The sequence below is a fragment of the Canis lupus genome, chromosome 17, assembly GCF_003254725.2.
Source record: "Canis lupus dingo isolate Sandy chromosome 17, ASM325472v2, whole genome shotgun sequence".
NCBI lineage: Eukaryota > Metazoa > Chordata > Mammalia > Carnivora > Canidae > Canis > Canis lupus.
The window spans coordinates 55279166-55302102 of NC_064259.1; the positions used below are offsets into that span (position 1 = coordinate 55279166).

The 22937-nt window shown below is 36.2% G+C and overlaps 1 protein-coding gene across 7 annotated transcripts in view; it reads right to left on the reverse strand.

Annotated features, from left to right (window-relative positions):
- GDAP2 (ganglioside induced differentiation associated protein 2) overlaps positions 1-22937 on the reverse strand; it is an 81179-nt gene that overhangs the window by 35863 nt on the left and 22379 nt on the right. For all 7 annotated transcript variants that reach the window (XR_004806461.2, XR_004806459.2, XR_004806460.2 and 4 more), the window contains exons 6-10: positions 19163-19239; positions 17509-17668; positions 15355-15511; positions 3675-3751; positions 2819-2895 (exon numbers count right to left, since the gene is read on the reverse strand). Coding sequence is in view for 3 of the 7 variants with exons in the window: in XM_049096059.1 (XP_048952016.1) it covers positions 2819-2895; positions 3675-3751; positions 15355-15511; positions 17509-17668; positions 19163-19239 (548 nt within the window). In the remaining 4 variants the exon portion in view is untranslated. The remainder of the gene's footprint in view (positions 1-2818; positions 2896-3674; positions 3752-15354; positions 15512-17508; positions 17669-19162; positions 19240-22937) is intronic.

Sequence of the window (22937 nt, forward strand, 5' to 3'; positions counted from 1 at the left end):
CTATTTCACAGAACCAAGAGCAAGGCAAAATCCAGAAGATTAGTCTAATCCATGCCCTTGGCACTGCAGATGGACATCTCTAACTAATTAGTATCAATTCTCTTTAAAAAAAGCTTCAAGAAAATGAACCCTGCCAGTGTTTAGTAATTCTCTCTCTCTCTCTCTTTTTTTTTTTTTTTTTAAGTAATTCTCAGAAATGCTACAGTAGGATCTCTTTTGGCCTTGTAAGTGGTGGAGAAGAACATCCAGTCTTAAATAACTCTTCATATATTCTTAAGAGTTCTTCGGTCAATTGCCTGGTTTTCCCTCTCTACGATACCAGTATCAATATCATTACAAGTACAATTTGTAGACTTCTGATCTCTCTTGAGGTTTCTGCTTGAACTCAACGAAAATTTTGGCACCTGCTACTGGGATACAGACTTATGGCTCTCATGCAACCAAGAATTAGTACACAAATATATTATGAGTGATGCCTCCCTCTCATGGCTCACTTTGAGGACTATTTTTCTTGGCATCTTTAATGTTGATCTGAATGAGGAAAATGAGAACAGGTTTAGTCAGTAGATGGTAATGGGCTGGGCAGTATTTCTAACGCTCCGAAAGACTCAAAATTTATGATGATCTGGGTCACATTAGAGAAACAGTAGAGAAATATTCCATTACAAGAAGGATGAAATTTAAGAGAAACATTAAACACAAAGCAGAGATACAATATGGGCAGGGCCAGGGTGACCCAGTAGTATAGCTATAAATGACGACATAGAGGAAGCTAAGAGTTACCAATTGAAAGATTATTATCAAACAGGCAATTTCCCAATTCTCCTCAGGAGAGTCCTTGGCATTAACATGAGTGGCCTGAGACGGATTAGCATCCAACTGTTATCAGAACTGACAGGGGAGGGCACTAAGAAAACACACTATCTTTCCAGTTTGCTGGTTCGGACCAGGATTATGTTATATGATACATCATGAATATCCAGAACACCAAGCAAGTCCACACCAAAATCAAATGCAGAGATTTATGCTTTTATTGGTATCAATCACATTATGAAAATGATAAGAATGAATGTCATATTGATTGTTGATAACACAAATGACTACAAGTAGAAATTTACTAATGGTATCATTTACATCAGTTGAGTTTTTCCTCTGTGTGTGTATTTTTACTATTATTTCTGCTTCTACTGGATTGTTTCTGGTCCTCTTTCTATCCATTCTCTACCCCAGGGCAATTAAAAAATTAAAATACTCATTTTCAGTATTAAGTTCCCCATCTTTAACTTCAAATTTTTTCATTATAAGGAGGTATAGTCACATGACAAAAAAAAAAAAAAAGGAGAAAGCAAATTCTCCCTAAAACCATGAAATCCATTTTGAAATATTTACATTTTGAGTTTTTATCTTTATGCTTAAAACAAGTTAAGGTCAGTGTATAGGCAATTTAATGTATCACTTTTTCTCCTACTGATACTATGTTATAAATATTTCTCTACAGTACTTGCCTTTAAAACCATAATTTTGAAGGGTCATATAACATTCCACTGGTGGGTACATCGTAGTTACATATTGGGAATTTAAGTTACAATTCTGTGCTACAAATGAGCCTGTTGTAACATGCCAACTCCAATGCCTCTATATTGTACCCAAACACCAGGACCAGGAGCCTAAAAGCTTAGCCAGAAGCAATTACAATTCTGTTTTATCTTAAAAATGGATGCGATTTTTACATTTTTAAGTACATAATTTGTTACTATAGTTAGGAATGATTTATTAGTGTTTCTCCTCTCTTACAGTAAGTTTCTAATAAAACTGGTGTTCTAAGATTTACAGATTTATTTTGCAGATTCAATGGTCCCTTGACCAAATATTCCAACTTGGGCAGTTTCAGGGTCGGTAGTTACTTCCATACTTCAGATTATTTCCTTAGTACAAATTCTCAGGAATAGAATTCCTGGGTGAACAGATGTGACCACTTTTATCATTTTATTTCATCTTTGATGACAATGATTATTATTTAAAAGTTCTGGCTAAGTTTTGAAGGTGAAAAAAGGTATCTCATCCTGATTCACTTTTGTTTTTGTTTTTTTTGGATTATTAATCATGTTAGTTTTTTAAAATTTTTATTTTTAGATTTTATTTATTTATTCATGACAGACACAGAGAGAGAGAGAGAGAGGCAGAGACACAGGCAGAGAGAGAAGCAGGACCCATGGAGGGACCCGACGAGGGACTCGATCCCGGGTCCCCAGGATCATGCCCTGGGTCGAAGGCAGCGCTAAACTGCTGAGCCACCCGGGCTGCCCACTAATCATTTTTAAAAGCAGAATTATTTTCTTATTTTTATTTGCCATTAATACCATTTTTTTTTTTTTATGAATCAGCTATTTCTGTCCTTTGCCTCCAGATGAAGGAATCATGGATTTATGCTATACTACATCTCTGACTTCTCTTCAGATAGATACTCAAGAGTTAATTTTTCTTTTTTCAAGAAAAGCAGTATTTGATTGTTAGTACAATTATAATCCAGAGTGATTCCAACCCAAAACTTGCGACTTGCGTCATACCCGAAACAGAGCAGCTGCATTTTTGGAGATCACATTATGGCATTCCAGAATTTTTGTTTCTCCTACAGAATAAAACCAAATCCCTAACTTACTGAAATGGTATGTGCCAAAATACAGAGCCAGGGCCGCTCCTCGGCCCAGGTTCACACAATTATGCCCCATCTCATATTCTAAGTCCTGATTCCAAATTCATATCCTACTAACTGTAAAAATCAACATTATGTGTAAAACAGAGCCTTTTTATGGCTTACCTTGTCCATGTCTATTAACGTGACAGGAATGTTTCTTCCAACTACCACCATCACTGTACGACCACAGTTATCAACACCTGTGAACAGGAAATGTGATCAGTAGACTTCATTCCAAGATTGGACTCTAATATCTTCATTCCAAGATTGGACTCTAATATCATAAAAATATTCTACACAGATATAAAAGACTGAAAATCAGGACTTACTTTTTAAAAAAAATTTCATCTTTAGATTATCTTTCACTATCTTTCACTGTGGAAAACAATACTTTTTTTTTTTTTTTTAAACTTCATGAGGTTTTGATGACTTGCCTTACTTTTTTAAGATAAGGCTTCTTACAGGTTTTAAATAAGGGACAGCCAAAGGTAAGGCTGCAGGGAAAGACCTTTTTATAAATAGTTTCTTGTTTAAGTTCACTACAACTTTTAATAACATTAGTGATCCAGGAAAAACTAATTGGAAATTAACAAGTACTAGCTGAAAAAGAAATCTAATGGCAAAAGTGGAAATCTGAGAACTTTCTATCATATATTTATATATATTTATATATATTTATATCATATATTTATATAAGGTATGAATTTTGAATAGCAGGTGGATGGTATTTTTAAAAGTAGAAAAAAATGTTAAAAGGTAAGAAAAAGGACATAAAGAAGAAATAAAGTTGGCCAATGTAGAATTGCAAGATGAAAATGTCTAGGTTGAGATATTATTTTTATGATCTTGATAATGAGCAAAACTATCCCCATTAGTATAAAAACAATTTTTTTTTCAGATAAAACATACAAAATCAGAGAAAAAGTTCCTAACAGTGTGTTAGGGAAGGTCCTTAATTAGTAAAAGAAAAGTTACTCACCTGTTTGGTATAAGGCTTTTAGAGAAGCAATATCAGATAGATCCTCAGATCTTGCTTGACATAACCAGCGATTATAACTATAGAAATAAAGGACATGATTATTATAATAACCCATTGTAGGTTAAATTTACAAACGGAATCTGTTTCTATCTTTCCCTAAAGAATGAGATTTTATTATAATGTGCTAGGACTTAAGGAGGTCATAGTATTATGCAGAATCTCTACTAATGTATTATTGATGATAAACACAAACGAGAAACTGAGAAACTGAGAAAGGAAGGTGTTCATACTAAATGATCTTAAAAAATCCTTTATAATCAAGTGAAGACTACTCATATAAATAGCAAAGGTACCAATTACTCAAATTAACAGTTTCAAATACTATTATCTTCCTTTACTAAAAAAACATGCAAACAGAGAAATCCTAAAGCAACAGCAGTTATTTAAAAGAGATGTTCACTCATTCAACAATTTGGTATTAAGAATCCTGCAGTAAACAGACACGGTCAGTGCCCTCAAGGAGTTTACTCTGCAGAAGAAAAACTGGTAAGCGTTGAACATGTGGGACCACAAAGGAACCAGGTAATTTTATGTAGGAAGTCCAGGCTTATTTAATGATTGGTTAATCAAACCAGGTGCGATGATAGCCCATATAGCAGATCCTAGGGAATGTAGCTCGGCTTTAGCTAAGAGGACGTTAAAATTGGAAGATATTAAAAGTCTCAAAGAGGGGAAATGACCTGTAAAACATTGAGCTAATCTTAGTTATTAGAGCTGAATTTTGAAGTTGTATTCAGATCTCCAGATTTCTGAAAAGGTCAGTATTTTTTCTATTTCAGACCATTTTCTTAAAATTCAAAGGACAAAAAAAAGCTTTCAAGGCACTGAAATGCATGAAAAGCAACTTTGAAGCATCTAGGTCCCATAGGGCAACATCCCATAACATGAGAAAAACTAAAGCAGAAGCGGGAGACTTGGTTCTAATCCTATCACTTTCTGTGCATAAATAAAGCTGTTCCACTCTATGGACCCATTTCCTTATCTGCAAAGTGGTGTTTATGTAGAATACGTTTCAGCTACAAAGTACAATCACAAAGCTAAGGATATTTAATAGGAAGCCTATTATATTTGAATTGTAATCAAGTGATACACTTGCTAGTATCAGAAATTGTTACCGCCTGTGAAAAAAACACTTGGTATCACTTAGTTCCATAGTTTTCCTTTTTAAATTTGGCAGCTTAGGGTGCCTGGGTGGCTCAGTCTTTTAAAAGTCTAACTCTTGATTTCAGCTCAGATCATGACCTCAGGGTTGTGAGATCGAGCCCAATGTGCTGGGCATGGAGCCTGCTTAAGATTCTCTCTCCCTCGCCCTCTGTCCTTCCCCACTTCTCTCTCTTTAAAAAAAACCAAAAAAACAAAAAAAACCAAAACAAAACCAAAAAAAACTTGCCCACCTATGTAAATTGAAAAGTCAAAGACAAAATAGCTTTAAATTTTGGTTGAAAACACAATTTGCAAGTCAAGAAAAGACCTATCTTTATAGTAGTTCTCCTTTTCTATATATAATGTTCCACATTTTTACACAGTCACTTCTTTGGTTATTCAAACTAAATCCCCAATGATACTGTTTTCTGTCTTCTAAGTCATCTTCACAATAAGACTGAACAGACTATCTTAAGTGTCTTATGAGCATCACAAGTCCTAGCACAAATCATGTAACAGGAATTCAGTAAATGTCTATTAATTTCTATATTCCACTCTTGTATTCATTAGCTCATTTTTCAAGGATATATTGTGTACATGCAAGTGCCCGCATCACAGCAGGGACTCAAATCTTTAATGAAATAATAAACATGAGTATTATTCAAGATATTTTGGGGGGCATCTGAGAATGATAAAAAGTCCTTGGATTCAAAGAGTTTGAGGTTGAACATATGAGATGGACAAATGTTATAAAGAATGAACTCTGTAGTAAGAACGAAACAAGCAATCCAACAGAGGTCTAAATATTCTATCGATATGCTGAGAGGAGGGCTGGCAGGGAAGGGTGGGGAGAGCAGAGTGAGAGGGTGTGGAGGCAAGGTCCAGACATGTAGAACTGCTCCCCCTTCTTTGCACCATGAGGTATAGTACATGGCTTCACCCGCTTATTGCCAGTGTTCATTTCTACTGTTACACCACAAGATAGGGAATCCGTCTTATTTGCCTCTATATGTCCAGGCAATCTCTAGGGTAACTCCTGATGCTGAGTAAAAACGTGTTCAATGAACTCTGAAAAAAAATTTCAACTGGAATTTAGGTGCACAAAATAGAATTAACCTTGGTTCAAAATACTCATCACTGGTACACACGTGGTTCTCTTTTAAAAACGTTATCTAGGGAAGCCTGGGTGCTCAGTCAGTTAGCATCTGACTTGATTTCTGCTCAGTTGATCTCAGGATCATGAGATCGAGTCCTGTGTCAGGCTCTGCCCTGAGTGGGGAGTTTGCTTGAGATTCTCTCCCTCCCTCTGCCCCTCTCCCTGCTCTTAGGCACTTGCTGTCTCTCTCTCTCTAAAATAAATAAATCTACAAAATGTTTAAAAAGCTGGCTATCTAATTAGTTATTTTTAATGAAGTAATAAGCACTCTGAAACCTATTGTCCCCAATAAAAGCTAGCACCCTCACAATAGTCTACATCTAATCATGTGGTCATTCCCCTTCAATTCTAGCTCCCGCCCCTATAACCAGTCTCTGGAATCACCCATCCATCATTTTCTTGCTTTCCTTTTTATATCCTTTTGGTTCATCTGATATATTCCAAAACAACTTTCTGGAAAAAGCTTATAATGCTATGTGTATGTAATCTTTTGGGTCTTACTTGTTGGACTTACTAGACTAGACAGCTAAGATTCATCTATATAATTGGGTGGTGATGTTGTTCATTCACTATGATGACTATACAATGTATTTGTATCATATGAAAACTATAGTTTTTTTCATCCACTCCCCTACTGGTGAACACTTAGACTGTTCCCAGATTTTTGCTCCTGTGAACAGTGCTACGATCAACTTATTTTACATTTCCTGGTATAGGAGTGCATGATTTCTCTTGGGTAGATACAAAGGAGTTGAAGTGCTAGGTTACAGGTATATTTAGTTTTAGAAGATAAGACCAGATCCCTTTTCCAAAGTATTGTACCCATTCTACAAGCAATGATTATGAGACCCCGTGAGCCCACATCCTCCTCAACAGCTGGCATTAGCAGATGTCTTAATTCTTGCCAATTGGGTCTCTGGTCACTAATGATGCCGAGATCCTGTTCACGTTTACTGTGTGTGTTTCCCTCTTCTGTGAGATGCTTGTTCATGTTGTTTGTTTTCTACAGGGCTATTTCTTCTTTTCTCACTTACTTGTAGGAATTCTTTGTCTATTCTTGATAGCAATCATTTCTCAGTTATGTTTACTGTGAATACTCCCATTCTATAATCTGATTTCACTTTCTTTAAGATTCATTGCCCCACTTGCCAAAGTTCTCAATTTTAATATAGTCGAAGCTATTTTTTCTTTTATAGCCACTGCTTTTTATATTTTAAGAAACCTGTCCTTTCTCCAAGGTATAAAAGATACTAGCTTACTTCTTCCATGAGTTTTAATTAAAAAAAAAATTAAGTCCTTAATCTATCTAAAATTGACCATAGTCCATGGTGTGAACTCCGAAATAGTATCAACTCTAAAATGTTTTTTAACTTTAATCTATGATTAACAACTTGATATCCTAGAATAGATTTTGGTTGGCAAAAGCAACATCCATATGAACATGTTCATGGGGAGGTTTATAGCTTGCATGAAATTCTTAAAGGCTTAATGATTTAAAAAAGATTTATTGTCACTGCTGAGACAGTGGTGCTGCTCCAGTTTCTAAGTATTAAGATAAATTCCAGGGCACAACTCAGGACTGCTATCTTCATCTGGTTTCTTCTTTTTTCTTATTAAAAGTCTCCTCCATTCCACTATGGATCATGTAAATCTGATTTGATTAGTCAATTTTCTTTTCTTTTAAAAAAGTATTTGGGAGGAGGAAATAAAAGCAAAAAATGTTAGTTTTATCTCCTCAGCCAATAGAGAAACAATGCTTTATTTCCCTCATCTATTCAAAAAATATTTTTAAATTTCCATTCTATCTGTTATAAACTGCATCTCATTTTTTGCTGTAGTTTCTGCATTTTATTTCAAAAAATGCTATGCAATCTTTTATCCCAATCCAACAATCAAAACAAAAGATAAAAAAGGAAAACATCAATTCAAAATAGATTCTTATTTTCTTAAAGGTTACTCCAAATAAACAGATTTCTATTACTTACTGGGTAAACTACAATTATAGGTAAACAGTCACACAAAATATGGCAAAAATGGCAGGAAAGGTGGCCACTATAGTGCTCTGAAGGCAGAAATACTGAGTAGACAGTCTCTTAACAGACTGTAAGCAACTAAGGGTGGGTGCTGTCTTCACAAAGCTAACAAAACAATTTCTTCCAGTTAATCAGTTACCATCCACATGCATAACCTCAGGTTGAATGATGAAGAAAATTTACTCAAAAACTCTTAAAAGACTAATGACTAAACTATTTGTGTATGACCAATAGCCTGGGTTTTAGAATCAACACAAGCTTTTCCTGGCCTGGGCACCTGCCCCACACTAGATTTAGTTAGGACCGTTGTTATATACTTACTGTATCCTGTAATTTAAAATAAATTATTCATTTAATAATTAGTTTACCATTTCTCTCCTCTGCAAGACCCTAGGCTCCATGAGGGCTGGGATTGTATCTGTCTTGCATGTCACTTTATTATGTTTTCATCATGACACTTGGTATGTTAGTAAGGGCTCAATAAATACTTAATAATGAATGAGATAAAGTTTTTATTGTGGCAAATGACTTATGGGTTGTAGGCAATTGGGTCTTAAGCTGACCAAGGAACACTAATGAAAAAGTTACTGTAAAATAATTTTAAGAGTTTTAAAAGCTTATGAAAAAGAATATTGCTTCCTAATTTTTGTAAGTAAGCCAACTTCTTCCTTATGATAAACCAAATTAATGTCAGAGTTGGATAGAAGACCTAGAAATATAAAGAATTAGACAACATGCCTAATTTTTTCAGATGAATTACCACACCGAGATGATGGTGTGGCAAGGCAATGCCACAAGAGCAATGATCGGACCCTATATAGCCGATCCACGGGACCTTTAGTTTTGTTACTGATGGAAGAATTGAAAGTTTTCAAAAAGATGTTGCTAGCTAAAGAGCTACTTCCTCAGAGATAAAAATTATCCTTTGCTCAACCTGATCAACTAACATAATTAACAGAAATCAGATTCATTATGTGTAAATAAGGCCTTATTTAGAAAAAGTAAGAGAAACAAATTTTAAAAGGCCACAACCCGCAATCTTAAACATTCAGCACAAGGCAGAGTATGCAAATAGATGACTCATAGCTCGGTTATATCATAAACTCCTAAACAGGCAGTCATCAGTTCTCAAATTTTCTGGTCTCAGGACCCTTTTATGTTTATCTCAGTTATACCTACCATATTAGAAATAAAAACAGAAATATTAAAGATAATTTGTAAATCTAAAAACAACAAAAACTCTATATAAACATCAATAACTTTTTATGACAAAAAATGTGTCTTTAACATTGTTGCAAATCTCTTTAAATTTTGCTGGATTCTCACATCTGTTTCTGCATTTCATCTACTGCAATGCTACATAGTAAGTAGCCTCTGGAAAACTCCACCAAACACTCTGAGAATGGGAAGGAAAAGGGTAAATATGTCTGAGTAGGATTATAAAACTAGTTTTGGTCTCATAGGCTCCCTGAAAGGGTCTCTGGTTCCTTGACCACACTTCTGAGCTGCTATTATTCTGAAGTATTCTGCAGCATAGCTATCAGACACCTGAAGTTTCACCTTTAATCATCACAGGCACTGGACACTTATATGGGAAATCTGAAAACCTTTTGATTTAGACATAACTTATCACTCAAGAGAACTATGTGACAGAGGCACCTAGCCTGTTTCTTAGTTCAGGCTTTGGGAGCTACAGGCTGTGCTCTCCTGTAAGTTGGCCAACTATGTGTTGACTACATGTACACAAAGTCTGACCATTGTTCAGAACATACCCCTGAAGGCAATGTGGCTCACTCATGAATTTCAAAACAGAGGGACTACCTTATTTAACCCTGTATATTTCAGTATCTAGAATATTATCTTGTACAGAGTAAATATCCAATGTTTCCTGAACTGAATGGAAACCATCAACTGTGTACAAATATGAATCTCAAGATCAATAAGACCAGTAAGAAGGACAGTGCTTTCCATGCTGCATTCATATTCCTTCCTAGAACCTAAACCTTTGCTGAGGACTCCTTTCCAGAAAGGAGTGAATAGATTTATTCTAATAATGGCTTGAACTAGTTATCCTTAAAGAAAGAGCCAAAGACAAACAAATCTCCAGTCCAAACACAAACTTCAAAATTTCCAGATTATCTATAGCACTCATGGAGAAATGAAAAAGGTATGAGGGATATGTGTAAGAGAAAGAAGTAAAAGAGAATAGGTTGACTGCTTTGAGAAAAGGGGTAACAGTGAGGTTCTTTGTATATGAATATAAAAAAATCTCTAGTCCTTTGCCAACTTGTCTAATGCTGGTTTGTGTAAGTGGGCTGAAGAAAAAAAAAAAAAAAAAAGGAAAAAAAAAAAAGAAAAAAAAAGAGAAAAAAAAGAAAAAGAAAAAAAAAAAAGTGGGCTGAAGAAGGTAGTAGAGAAGGGAGATGTGCCACAATAGCCACTTTGAAGGCTCTTTCTCAGTGAGTTGTACCTCTGGGTACCCAGTCTAGGGGATCATTTGCCCCCTGTAAAGGAGATAGAATAGATCAGTAATTTGGAGCACAAAATAATCACCTAAGAAACTTCAGAAGGAAGATTTCTGAGCCCTTTCCACAGAGGTGGGAAATTTGGTGTGGGGCATACACATTTTTAGCAAGCAGCCCTGGTGATTCTAATGACTAGAGACTGTACTCCACTTCAGAAAACTGTATCAGACGATTACCAAAATTCCTTTCAACTATAAGGTACTGGTGAGAGACCATAGACCAGTGGTTCTTAAAGTGTGGTCCATAGTCTGACACTTTCTCAGGGGGTTTGCAAGGTCAAAACTGTTTCTGACAGTTTCACAATCATACTGAAACATCAGTTTCCTTTTTCACTGTGTTGACATTTGCACCAAGCAACTGTTAAGTAGACTACTGGTGCCTTAGAATGAATCAAGGTGGAGGCACCAAATTGTACTAACAGCCATTGTGTTCTTCATTGCCAAAATTCTCACAGAGGAAAAAAAATAAAGAATAAGAAAAAAAGCCAGTTTAATTTAAGAATGTCTTCGATGAGGTAAAAATTATTAATTAAATCAACCCTTGGGAACACATCTTTTTAATATTAACGTATCATAAAATGGGAAGAACACATAAAACACTTCTGCATACCAAAGTATGAGGTTGTCTTGAAGAAAGGCACTGTAGGACTTGTAAGCTAAACTTGCTGCTTTTTTTCACGGCACACTGTTCAAATAACTACTGGCAGGCAAACTGTGGTTACTCAACATGAGTATTTGGCAGATGTGTCCTCAAAAATGAATAAAGTGATCCTGTCATTTCAAGAAAAATCAATGGTATTTCTTGTCTGTGATAAAACTTGAGCTTTAAAAAATATATATTATTTTGAAAAATTTGTAACCATTATCAGAAGCTTACAGTTCCTAATACTTAAGACTTTTCTGATGAGATCAGTGGCAATATTAACACATTTTTTTATATTGTATAATGAAATATATCAATATGTTCAAAATCTGAATAATTCAGTGAATCATTATTTTCCAAAAGACAATGCATCATGTTATAAATTCATGCTGTAATTCCTATTATAAAATTCATTCAAAGAGCAGGACAGAACAACACATTTTAATATAACAGAATATAAAAATTCATGGATATGCTTTGAGATTCCATATTACAACTAAACTTCAAGAAATTACCATTTACCAGGTTGTATTATAATATCAAAGAATATCATAAGTTATTTGGCAGGGCTATTAACATACTCTTCCTCTTTTTAATTATATATCTGAATGAGGTTAGATTTTCTTTATATACTTCACCCAAGATAACTTACTGCAACAATTTGAATGCTGATATAGGAATCCAGCCGTCTTTTATTAAGGCATACATTTAAACCTTTTCAAAAGGTAAAACAGCGCCATTTCTTCTAATTTTCAAAAAAAAACCATGATGGCCTATTTTTAAATAAACTAATAAATAATTTCTCATATGATAAATACTAACAGGTACAAACCATGTAAACCAAAGCTCTCTGGAGTCCTCAACAATTTTTAAGAGTGCAAAGGCGACCTGAGACCAAATCGTTTAAGAACCACTGCCTTTGACTAAAAAAAGGTAACCAGATCTAGCAGTGCATGAATCACAATGTGAAAAAGTTTCAAAATATATACAGATGCCAAAGTCCCCGTCATGTGAGGGAGAGGCCCCTCACTGTATTTAAAGAAAAATGTTTGCCAAATGATTCTTACACATGTTAAGTCTAGAAACCACTGAAGCTATCATTTGATTGTGACTGCCTTTGGAAAAACTGTTCATTGGTGCCCCCTCGTGGCAAATTTGCTGTTGTTTCTAAAAATAAAATCAGAATAAAATGAAAACCAGAAACTCATCCACCCAGATACAACATTGTAATTCTATAAGGGACTCCAGAGGTCATCTAAGTCCACTTCCAGTTTATAGTTGGAAACTTAAAACAATCACACATCATTGCAATATACTGTGACAAATACTATGCTATACTTTGGTTAAGTACAGGATATGAAGAAAAAAAAAAAAAAAGAGGAAGAGGCATCTATTCCAGACTTCTCTTCTGTCTATTCTGGCTTATCTCCAGGGAGATACCTTTCTAGAGGCAATCACTTTTAAGCTGAAACCCAGAGAATGGGCAGGAATTAAAGGATGAGGGTATTTCAGTCAAAAGGGATGGCAAGTAACAAAGCTAAAAGGCGAAATATACCATAATTTTCTCAGTACCGAGGAAAACAGCAGTGTCCGATTTTAAGAGCTTGGTAAGTACTAGGTGCTTACAACAATCCTATGAGATGTTAATCTCTCAACCAACACTGTAAGGTAATGCTGATATGAACTGTTTAGAGTTTATAATTTTTCTTTCTTTTAGAAGTTTCTGAAAAGCAGCTAGCTTTCCAAGGACTGTTAATCCTTAGAAAAGCTTACCCAAAAGTACATAAGCTGCTTTCCTTTATGCTTTAAAAAGGACTTATTCAGTACTGCTTTAGAAAACACCATAAGATCCCTAGGAATAAACCTAACCAAAGAGGCAAAGGATTTGCACTCCAAAAACTATAGAACACTCATGAAAGAAATTGAGGAAGACACAAAGAAATGGAAAAATGTTCCATGCTCATGGGTTGGAAGAACAAATACTGTTAAAATGTCTACACTACCTTGAGCAATCTATACATTCAATGCTATCCCTACCAAAATACCAACAATTTTTTTTTTCACAGAGCTGGAACAAATAATCCTAAAATTTGTATGGAACCAGAAGAGAACCTGAATAGCCAAAGGAATGTTGAAAAAGAAAACCAAAGCTCGTAGCATCACAATTCTGGACTTCAAGCTATAATACAAAGCTGTAGTCATCAAGACAGTTTTGGTACTGGTAAAAAAACAGACACATAGATCAATGGAAGAGAACCCAGAAATGGGCCCTCAACTCTGTGGTCAACTAATCTTCGACAAAGCAGGAATGAATATCCAATGGAAAAAAGAGAATCTCTTTAATAAATGGTGCTGGGAAAATGGACAGCCACGTGCAGAAGAATGAAACTGGCCCATTTTCTTACACTTACACAAAAATAGACACAAAATGGATGAAAGACCCAAATGTGAGATAGGAACCCATCAAAATCCCAGAGAACACAGCAGCAACCTTTGTGACCTCAGCCACAGCAACTTGTTAGACACATCTCCAAAGGCAAAGGAAACAAAGACAAAAATGAACTATTATTGGGACTTCATGAAGAACTTTTGCACAGCAAAGGAAACTGTTGACAAAACCAAAAGGCAACTGACAAAACAGGAGAAGATATTTGCAAATGTCTTATCAGATAAAGAGCTAGTATCCAAGACCTATAAAAAATTTACCAAACTCAACATCCAAAGAATAAATAATACAATTAAGAACTGGGCAGAAGATATGAACAGACATTTTTCCAAAGAAGACATACAGATGGCCAACAGACACATGAAAAAAATGTTTGCTATCACTCAGCATCAGAGAAATTCAAATCAAAACCACAATGAGATACCACCTCACACCAGTCAGAATGGCTAAAATTAAAAAGTCAAGAAACAATAATTGTTGGCGATGATATGAAGAAAGGGGAACTCTCTTGCACTATTGGTGGGAATGCCAGCTTGTACAGCCTCTCCAGAAAGCAGTATGGAGGTTCCTGAAGAAGTTGAAAATAGAGCTACCCTTCAACTCAGCAACTGCACTATTGGGCATCTACCCCAAACATACAAATGTAGTGATCTGAGGGAGCACCTGCACACCAGTGTTTATAGCAGGAATGTCCACAAAAGCTAAACTATGGAAAGGGCTGAGATGTCCACTGATGGATGAATGGATAAAGAAGATGTGGTATGGACATATATACAATGGAATATTACTCAGCCATCAGAAAGGATGAAATCTTACCATTTACATCCACATGGATGAACTGGAGGGTATTATGCTGAGCAAAATAGGTCAATCAGAGAAAGATAATTACCATATGATCTCACTCATGTAGAATTTAAAAAACAAGACAGAGAATCATAGGGGAAGGCAGGGAAAAATAAAACAAGATGAAATCAGGGAGACAAACCATAAGAGACTCTTAATCCTAGGGAAAAAAATTGAGGGTCGATGATGGGGGTCAGGGGATGGGGTAACTGGGTGATGGACATTAAGGAGGGCACATGATATAATGAGCACTGGGTGTTATATAAGACTGATGAATCACTAACCTCTACCTCCGAAACTAATAATACATTATGTTAATTCAATGTTAATTAATTGAATTTAAATAAAAAAAATGAAAACACTTGAAAGAAATGGAATGGCTAAAAAAAAGAAAAAAAAAAAGAAATGGAATGGCTTTATAAGGTCCTTGGGATAAATTAGGGAGAAATAAAGTACTTTTAAATTTAACAAAACTGTAGATTATGCTTTAATTACCAATATAGTAAAGTAAAAACTTCGTAACTCTGCCTTTCCCTTTTCCTATTCCCACGTTAGAATGAAATTTCACCCAGAGGCACTACACTTACAGCAGGAAGAGTAGGAGCTCTGAAGTCAGATATGCACCTGAACACTGGCTTCACCACATATTAATTGTGACCACTGATAAACTAACTCTGAATTTCTGTATCTACATAATGGGGACAATATTTCCCACTACATTGTCATGAAGAACAGATGAGAATATGTTATATGCAGATCATTTAGTCCATGCAGGCTCCTTGCTGATTTCTCATGTCCCTCTGTGTCTATCAGTCCAAAGGGATTGCCTTACTTTCTTTGATGCTGCTTCTGCAAGGCCGCCTCTGATAACTGTCCCTGAAGGATCAGTCTTCTTTGCTTGTCAATATCTCCTTCCATTCGAGCAAAAGCGTGAGAACCGATGAAAGAGAGGTCAACTCCCAAGCCTTCGGCCTCCTCTTCTTGGTTGTCTGTAACAAAAATACTATCAACAGAGAGTGTATGATAAAATCTGACAGTAAATGCTACAGACTGTGAATGTTGCAACAGGGATGACTATGACATCATCAAAAAAACTGGGGTTGAGGGTATTTTTTTGAAACTCAAACTGAAATCAGATTTCGGCATCTGAAGAACTGAAATAATGCAAGAAACCACTTGTCCCTGTGTAACAGAAGTTTTAGGAATACACAAAATCAAATCATGGGGACTTGAGTGTAACCTTAAGAAGGAAGAACAAAGGTAATGATAAACAAAAAGATAGAATCATATTGTATATAGGTTTAAAGAAAAGAGAAATACAAAGAACGAATGTTTAGAGTCATTTATCCAGAACTGTTTTAAGGAGGGAGCACATGATAAACTGACACAAACACTTGAGTCCTTTTGTTGGATAACTCGCAATGGCAGCTTGCTTGCCCAATATTGCAGGATAGGATCCACGTTCACTAAGATATGTTTTAATTCTAATTTAGCATCCTGGTTTTCTACACTGGTCATGCCTATATAATCATCTGACTCATAAGTGTTCTGGTTTTCACTACAAATTAATAAATCAACTTTCTAATGTATCCAGACAATCATTTTGTGTTTGGCTAGAAGTCAGCACTTTGGGAATGGGTCATCTATCTCTTAGTGTGTTCCCCTACTGCTTTATTAGCTTTGTTCAAAAAAATTTTTTTTTTTTTTTTTTAAAGAAAGAAAAAAAAAATGCCTTGGACCATGGGGAGCTTCCCAAAGCAATGCCACTACTTGAAGCCCAGCCATGTGGGCCATCCAGCTGGGACTTCCTCACATCTACTTCACTGCTCCTTAATCTGTGACAGGCTAATGGCTGAGAAATCTGCTTTTATGAAAAACAAAAAACAAAAACCCCATGAACAAATCAGGTAAAGCTGATTTTACATCTATTTTAACAGACTGAACATTCTAATTGAAAATATTTATGAATAATACTAGGACTTCCATCTATGAGGTAATCAAGCACTCTTCGAAAATGGTAGACACAAGGAACCCTTTGGCCAATGAGTTAGCCTAATCTGCTGCTTAGCATTATGATCTCAAATTGGGTTTGCAATTATTACTCATTGCATTTGTCATACAAAATGCATTTACCCATTTAGGAAAAACTATATTCTACATTGGTGGTCACAATCATGAAAATTTCCAAATAACTCTGGGGATACCCTAAAGTACATGGATAGCCCTCCAGCAAAGCCTCGTTCAGATATTTCCTGATGGTACACCACTTCCAATTCCCTCCACTTGATTTAAGGCTATGTACTGGTGATAAAAAGGAGATGAACAACCTTCTACAGATTTTGATGCCTGTTTAAAAGTGTTCACAGTAGGAATCTCATAGTAATTCCTGAGCTGCTGAATTTTCACATCCAGTTCTGAAGCTTCTGAGGCATGTCTCCACACAAGGGAGTTACGACCTTAACCATGTACGCATGAAGATCAAAATAAGCTGTCATACAGTACAGATTCAGAAGGGCTCCCATCCTACCATGTTCTACCATTGCTTCAATCTACATGAGTATATAACCTAGAGAAACAAAACAAATGGTAATGGCATTCCTGTTTTAGTATTTAATGTTAGGTCTCGCTTTTGGAGGATATTGTTAAAGCTGCTGAAAATTTTAGATGATTATGTACTTGATTACTGTCTCAAAGAGGGTCCCATATACAACTATAAACTTCATGAGGATGTAAAAGTTGTTATATCCACTTCTGGATCTCTACTGTCTAACAGACTTAATGTTTTGTGTGTGTGTGTGTAAATATATGTATTTTAACTTAAAGAGTAAATTTTAACAAGAATAAGCCTCTAAAAACATCTAAGTTGGTCTTGAACTCAATGTCACACCCATAGAGAGCTCCCCAAAGGTAGAATGAACTTTCTCCTTCTTGGTAGTGTTTTATCAGTCCCTGATAAAAGAGGGAAATTAAGAAAAGCAGAACTCACCCTCCGGGGCACCAGGTTTTTCACTAATTCTAATCTGTCGCTCAGGTACCACAGGCTCCCCTTCCGCATTTCCGATATCTGCAGGTAGGTATGGCAATGATCGACATTCCTCCTTTAATGACCTTGGGAAGTACAGAGGTAGCAGCTTTTGGTAAGTAGCCTGTGTCAGAAAAGCAAGACATTCTGTAAAAAATAATGAAGCAATGAAGCAGGCATCAGCAGAGCTTTAGTGCTACTCTAGACACTGCGAAGACACCCTCTGTCAAAAATAAAAACCTTACCACTTCTAAGCTCAACTAGATGTTGTCTAGGGCCCTCAAGCAGTTTTTACGTTCAGGGTCAGGATATTGTTAGGTGGTCAATAAAGTTAAATGTGACCCCCATCCTGGCAATTTCAGGTCACTGAACCTGCCACTCATGTCATATTGTCATTTACCCCTCCCTTGGAATATCTTATTTTTTATGATTTCATGTTTATCACCTCCCATAGGAAGCATTTCTTAACCCTGTGCAGGGTTGAATTATGTGTTCCTATCCATTCTATACCTTCATTAATGCACTTATCACAATTATCATAACTTATCTGAATTGTCTGCCCTCACCAAGAGCCAATGGATTCCTTGAGGACAATGACCCTGACCTGTTCACTGGTGTATTCCCAGAATCTAGTGATAAGCCTGGATGCCAGACACTGAATAAAGGATCATTGAATGGACAGGTAAACCAGGTAAAACAAGAAGAGACAGCAGACAAGCAAATATGCCTCATTTTTGCAATTTTTTTTTAAAGATTTTATTTATTTATTCATGAGGGGGGGGAGAGAGAGAGAGAGAGAGAGAGACAGAGAGAGAGAGAGAGGCAGAGACACAGGCAGAGGGAGAAGCAGGCCCCATTCAGGGAGCCCGATGTGGGAATCGATCCTGGGACTCCAGGATCATGTCCTGAGCTGAAGTCAGGCACTTTAACTGCTCAGCCACCCAGGTGTCCCCATTTTTGTAATTTCCAAAGTATTTATATATCATGTATATAGTTATTGATACCATACGTGGATATTTCACACGTGTTAACTCATTAATCACTAAACTCCTGTGATGTAAGTATTATTAATACTCCTATTTTATCAAAGCACAGAGGGGTTAAATAACTTGCCCAAGGCCACAAAACTGCAAAATAATACAAGCTGAACTATAACTAAATAAAACTTAATGAAAGTTAAAAAAAAAAAACAAAACTAGTTTTCTAAAATGGCTCTAAGTTAAGCTGAAATACATTAAACCTAACTATACACAACAAAACAAACAAAACATAAACCTCGCAACTTAATCAATGCTAGTCACCAGGTGAGGCTGTCACCTGTTTTCAGGTGATGCCTCAAGGAGTTTTAAGAACTAATACAGGGAGCACAGCAGAACTCTACCTTGTAAGATTTCACAAAAAGAAAATGGTTCAGCAGTAAAAACATGATCAAAATGCTCCTTTTTGACTTGTTTTTAGACTTTGAGTTCTTTTCAACAAAGGATGGTAAGCCCCACTGCCAAAAACATACACAGATTCCTAGGATATGCTACTGGCAATTCAGTAAATAGATAATGATGAGACAAAGATAAATAAGTAAAAATAAGATTTAAACAATGCAACATCATTAGCAAAATACCTCTTCAAGTTCAGAGACAGCAAATACTACTTTTTCAATGGTCTCCCCATGAATCTCTAGGAATCTCCTGACAGTGCCTAAGGAAAAGAATAGAAAAACTTATTCAATAAATAAGAAATGACTTGTGTGAAGAAAATTCAAACTCTTCAAAGTTTTATTTTTACCATGGATCACTCTTCATTTCAGTCAGGTCTCTGCTCAATGACACCTTATCAATGAAGCCTGTCCAGATCACCATGTTTAAAAATCCTTCTCTGATTTGCTTTCCTCTAGAGCAAATATTATAGAAAAAAATTGTGGAGTTTCTTGCTTATTTTGTATCTTCTCTGCCCTCCCTGCCCCATCTGCTAGAGCAAAAATACCTCAACAGCACAAGAGTTTTATTTTACTTACTACTTTATTGCCAGCATCTAAAATAGTGCCTGGCCATAGGAGATGCTGATTCCAGACAATTCTTCTTTATCCAATTTATTTTTATTCCCTAGGGCCTCCTTCTTTCTGACTATTCATTTACTTACAGTCTTCAGTGACCTACTCAGGATTGTATCCCTGTCAAAATCCCATTGACCAAAGGTGAATTATTTTTTTCTTAATTCCTATGTTATTCTGATTCTTCTCTATCAATTTCCTATCAATGAAACCTAATGGCCTTTTCTCAGTCCTTATCTCATTAGAAGATTGTCTAGCTTTAGTTTATATGTCCATTTAAAAATGTTGTCTTCCAGGGTTCTGTCATCCACAATTATTTTCTTGTTATATATATATAGAAAGACAGACAGATATAGTCTCTATTTAGCTCACCAATTTGCTGGCTTAGCATCAATGTAAATACTGACATTCTCAAATCTTTATATTCTGTTTTCCGAATAGAAGAGCTGAGTTCCCTCCTGCCTATTGGGTATATCCGTCCAGATAACCCAGAGACCTCAAACTCCACAGGTCTGAAACTGACCTCCATCCTTCTCCCTCAAAATCTGTTCCTTTACCTATATTCTTTATTTTACCAGATAGCAACATCGAATCATTTATCCAAGCTCAAATCTGAAAATTTTAACATTCCTTTCACCTCTTCCTTTATTCTGCATCATGTCCTTTAAAATTCTATTGCTATTTCTAACACCCATTCCTCTTGTAGCTGTTCTCAGGATCTTAATACTCATGAAGCCTTTACCAATAAGCTCTTGTTTTCTTGTTTCTCTCTTTTCTAGGTCTATATATTCACTGTTGCCTGATTTATCTTCCTTCCCTTGTCACCCTCCTTACTAAATAATTCTGAGGCTCTGCACTGCTTGTAAGTTAGGATCTAAGTCCCCAGCACAGTTTGCCACACTTGGACCTTAACTGGCCATCCCTCCACCCCTATCCTTTAGAGTTCTATTTCCCATTAGTCCTCCCACAGACCTTATGCTTTTGGCAAATTGGCTTCTTTGCTGTACTCAGAACATTCCATTTAACGTCCATGCTATTCTGTCTCTGTTTGCATGGTTACCTTTGACTAGAATACCATTCATTCACCATGACCTTTTATTAGTTAACTCCTAGTCATTTTTCAAGACCCATTCCAAGGCCATCTAGTACACAGAACTCCATGACCCCACCTTGTGCTCCTCCTATAACCTGAAGGACCTCCATTTGTGAATTTCTCATTGCATTTTATAGCTAGACCATGAGCTCTCTGAAGGCCAAGTATATCTAACATTAATATTACCAGAACCTAGCACATTTTAAGAATATAGCAAGCAATCATTCAAAAATAACTAGCAGCTGAATTAACATTTTATGGGTCTAGTTATCTACATATTGCCTGCCTTGTTTACTACTGTATCTGGAGAATCTAACAGAGCAGATCCATTTGTTGAAGGACCAAGCTAAGCTATTCATAATTCTCCCTCTGTTAGATGACAAATTTACTTTTCATTTTTTTCTCTATTCTGTTTTAACAATTTTTTAAAAATGAATTTTCAAAAAGGGATTTTCTTTATTTTGACACTACGGTTTGTGTTTTTTTTAGAAGATTTCATTTAGAGAGAGCAAGCGAGAGAGAGCGTGAGGATGAGTAGGGGGAAGAACAGAGGGAGAGGGACTCAGTGCAGAGCCCACATCACGGCTGCATCCGACAACCCAGAGATGATGACTTGAGCTAAAATCAAGAGTCAGAAGCTTAAGTGACTGAACCATCCAGGTGCCCTGACACCAAGTTTTTTTTTTTTTTTTTAAATTAGTCTTTTTTTTTTTTTTAATTTTTTTATTTATTTATGATAGTCACAGAGAGAGAGAGAGGCAGAGACACAGGCAGAGGGAGAAGCAGGCCCCATGCACCGGGAGCCCGACATGGGATTCGATCCTGGGTCTCCAGGATCACGCCCTGGGCCAAAGGCAGGCGCCAAACCGCTGCGCCACCCAGGGATCCCCTGACACCAAGTTTTAATTAATGTTCACACATAATGGTTTCCCAGCATACAACTGTAGGATTTCCACTGGAGAACAAAATACAAAGCCTGATAGTAACCAAACGGAATTCCCTCAACGGAATTCATGAAGAAAGGTAACTCTGAAAAAAGGAGAAAAGAAAGAGTGGTATCATAGCTATAAGGTTTTAGTACGAACTGCCAATTCAAATGGTTTCTTTCAGAGTTTCATCTAGAAAAACAGCTTCATTTTTTTTCTCACCACTGTATCCTCTTCTATATAGTACAGGGCCTTGCACACAATCACTCAAAATTTTGCTGAATGAATAAATAACTTGATAAAATTATTTCAATCCAGAGGTTTCTTTAGGCTCCTAATGGAGAACTGAACTGTACATGAACCAAGAAAAAAAAAAAAAAAAAAAAAGACAGTCTTGATACATCTATCAAGAGGATATTACTTAGGTTTTTTTTTTTTTTTAAGATTTTATTTATTCATGAGAGACAGAGAGAGAGAGAGAAAGAGAGAGAGAGAGACAGAGACAGAGACTCAGACAGAGGGAGAAGCAGGCTCCATGCAGGGAGCCAGATGTGGGACTCGCTCCCAGGACTCCAGGACCATGCCCTGGGCCAAAGGCAGGCACTAAACTGCTGAACCACCCAAGGGATCCCCTATTACTTAGGTTTCAAATGAAATAAGTTTTGGTAATAGTGTAATAAGTAGGAAACAAATTATTAAATTTTTTCTTGGCCCATTTATGCTGCAAAAGTATATAAGCCACTGATTTCCCAAATGCTCAGAAAGTATGTGAGCATAGGCCACAAATGTTTATTTGTGTGCACATACTTTTTTAATGAGATGGTACAGTTTTGCTATTAGATTTAAGATGTAGTAAGTCAAACAGGTCTTATAAAATTTAAGTTGACTTGTCCATCTTTAAGTTTTCCATTTCCTTTGTGCTAATCAAATTCTTAGAAATTGCTTCATACAGTCTCTTAGACCCATCTTCATCTGTTCCTATTACAATTATTGCTCAAAGTTGACACCTCTATGGTAGTATATCAAGTCATTTAGCTGGGGCCACAAAGTTGGTGAGACTGGTAGAATCGAGATAAAAACCCAGTCTTCTTGACTCCTTTTTTAGAGCCCTTTCTATAAAATGTTGCTGCCTCTTTAAATTCTAACCTGTATGATTAATAAGAAATAGTGACATAAAAAAAAGACTTAGCTCAAGTTATGGGGTGATGAGGTAAGGATGAAGGAATCAGAGAATGTCAAGACCTGCCAAGAGCATTGCCAGAAAGAATTATATAAAGGCAGGAACTTTGTTTTGGTAAGGCACCATTCAGAATACATGCAGAGTAGT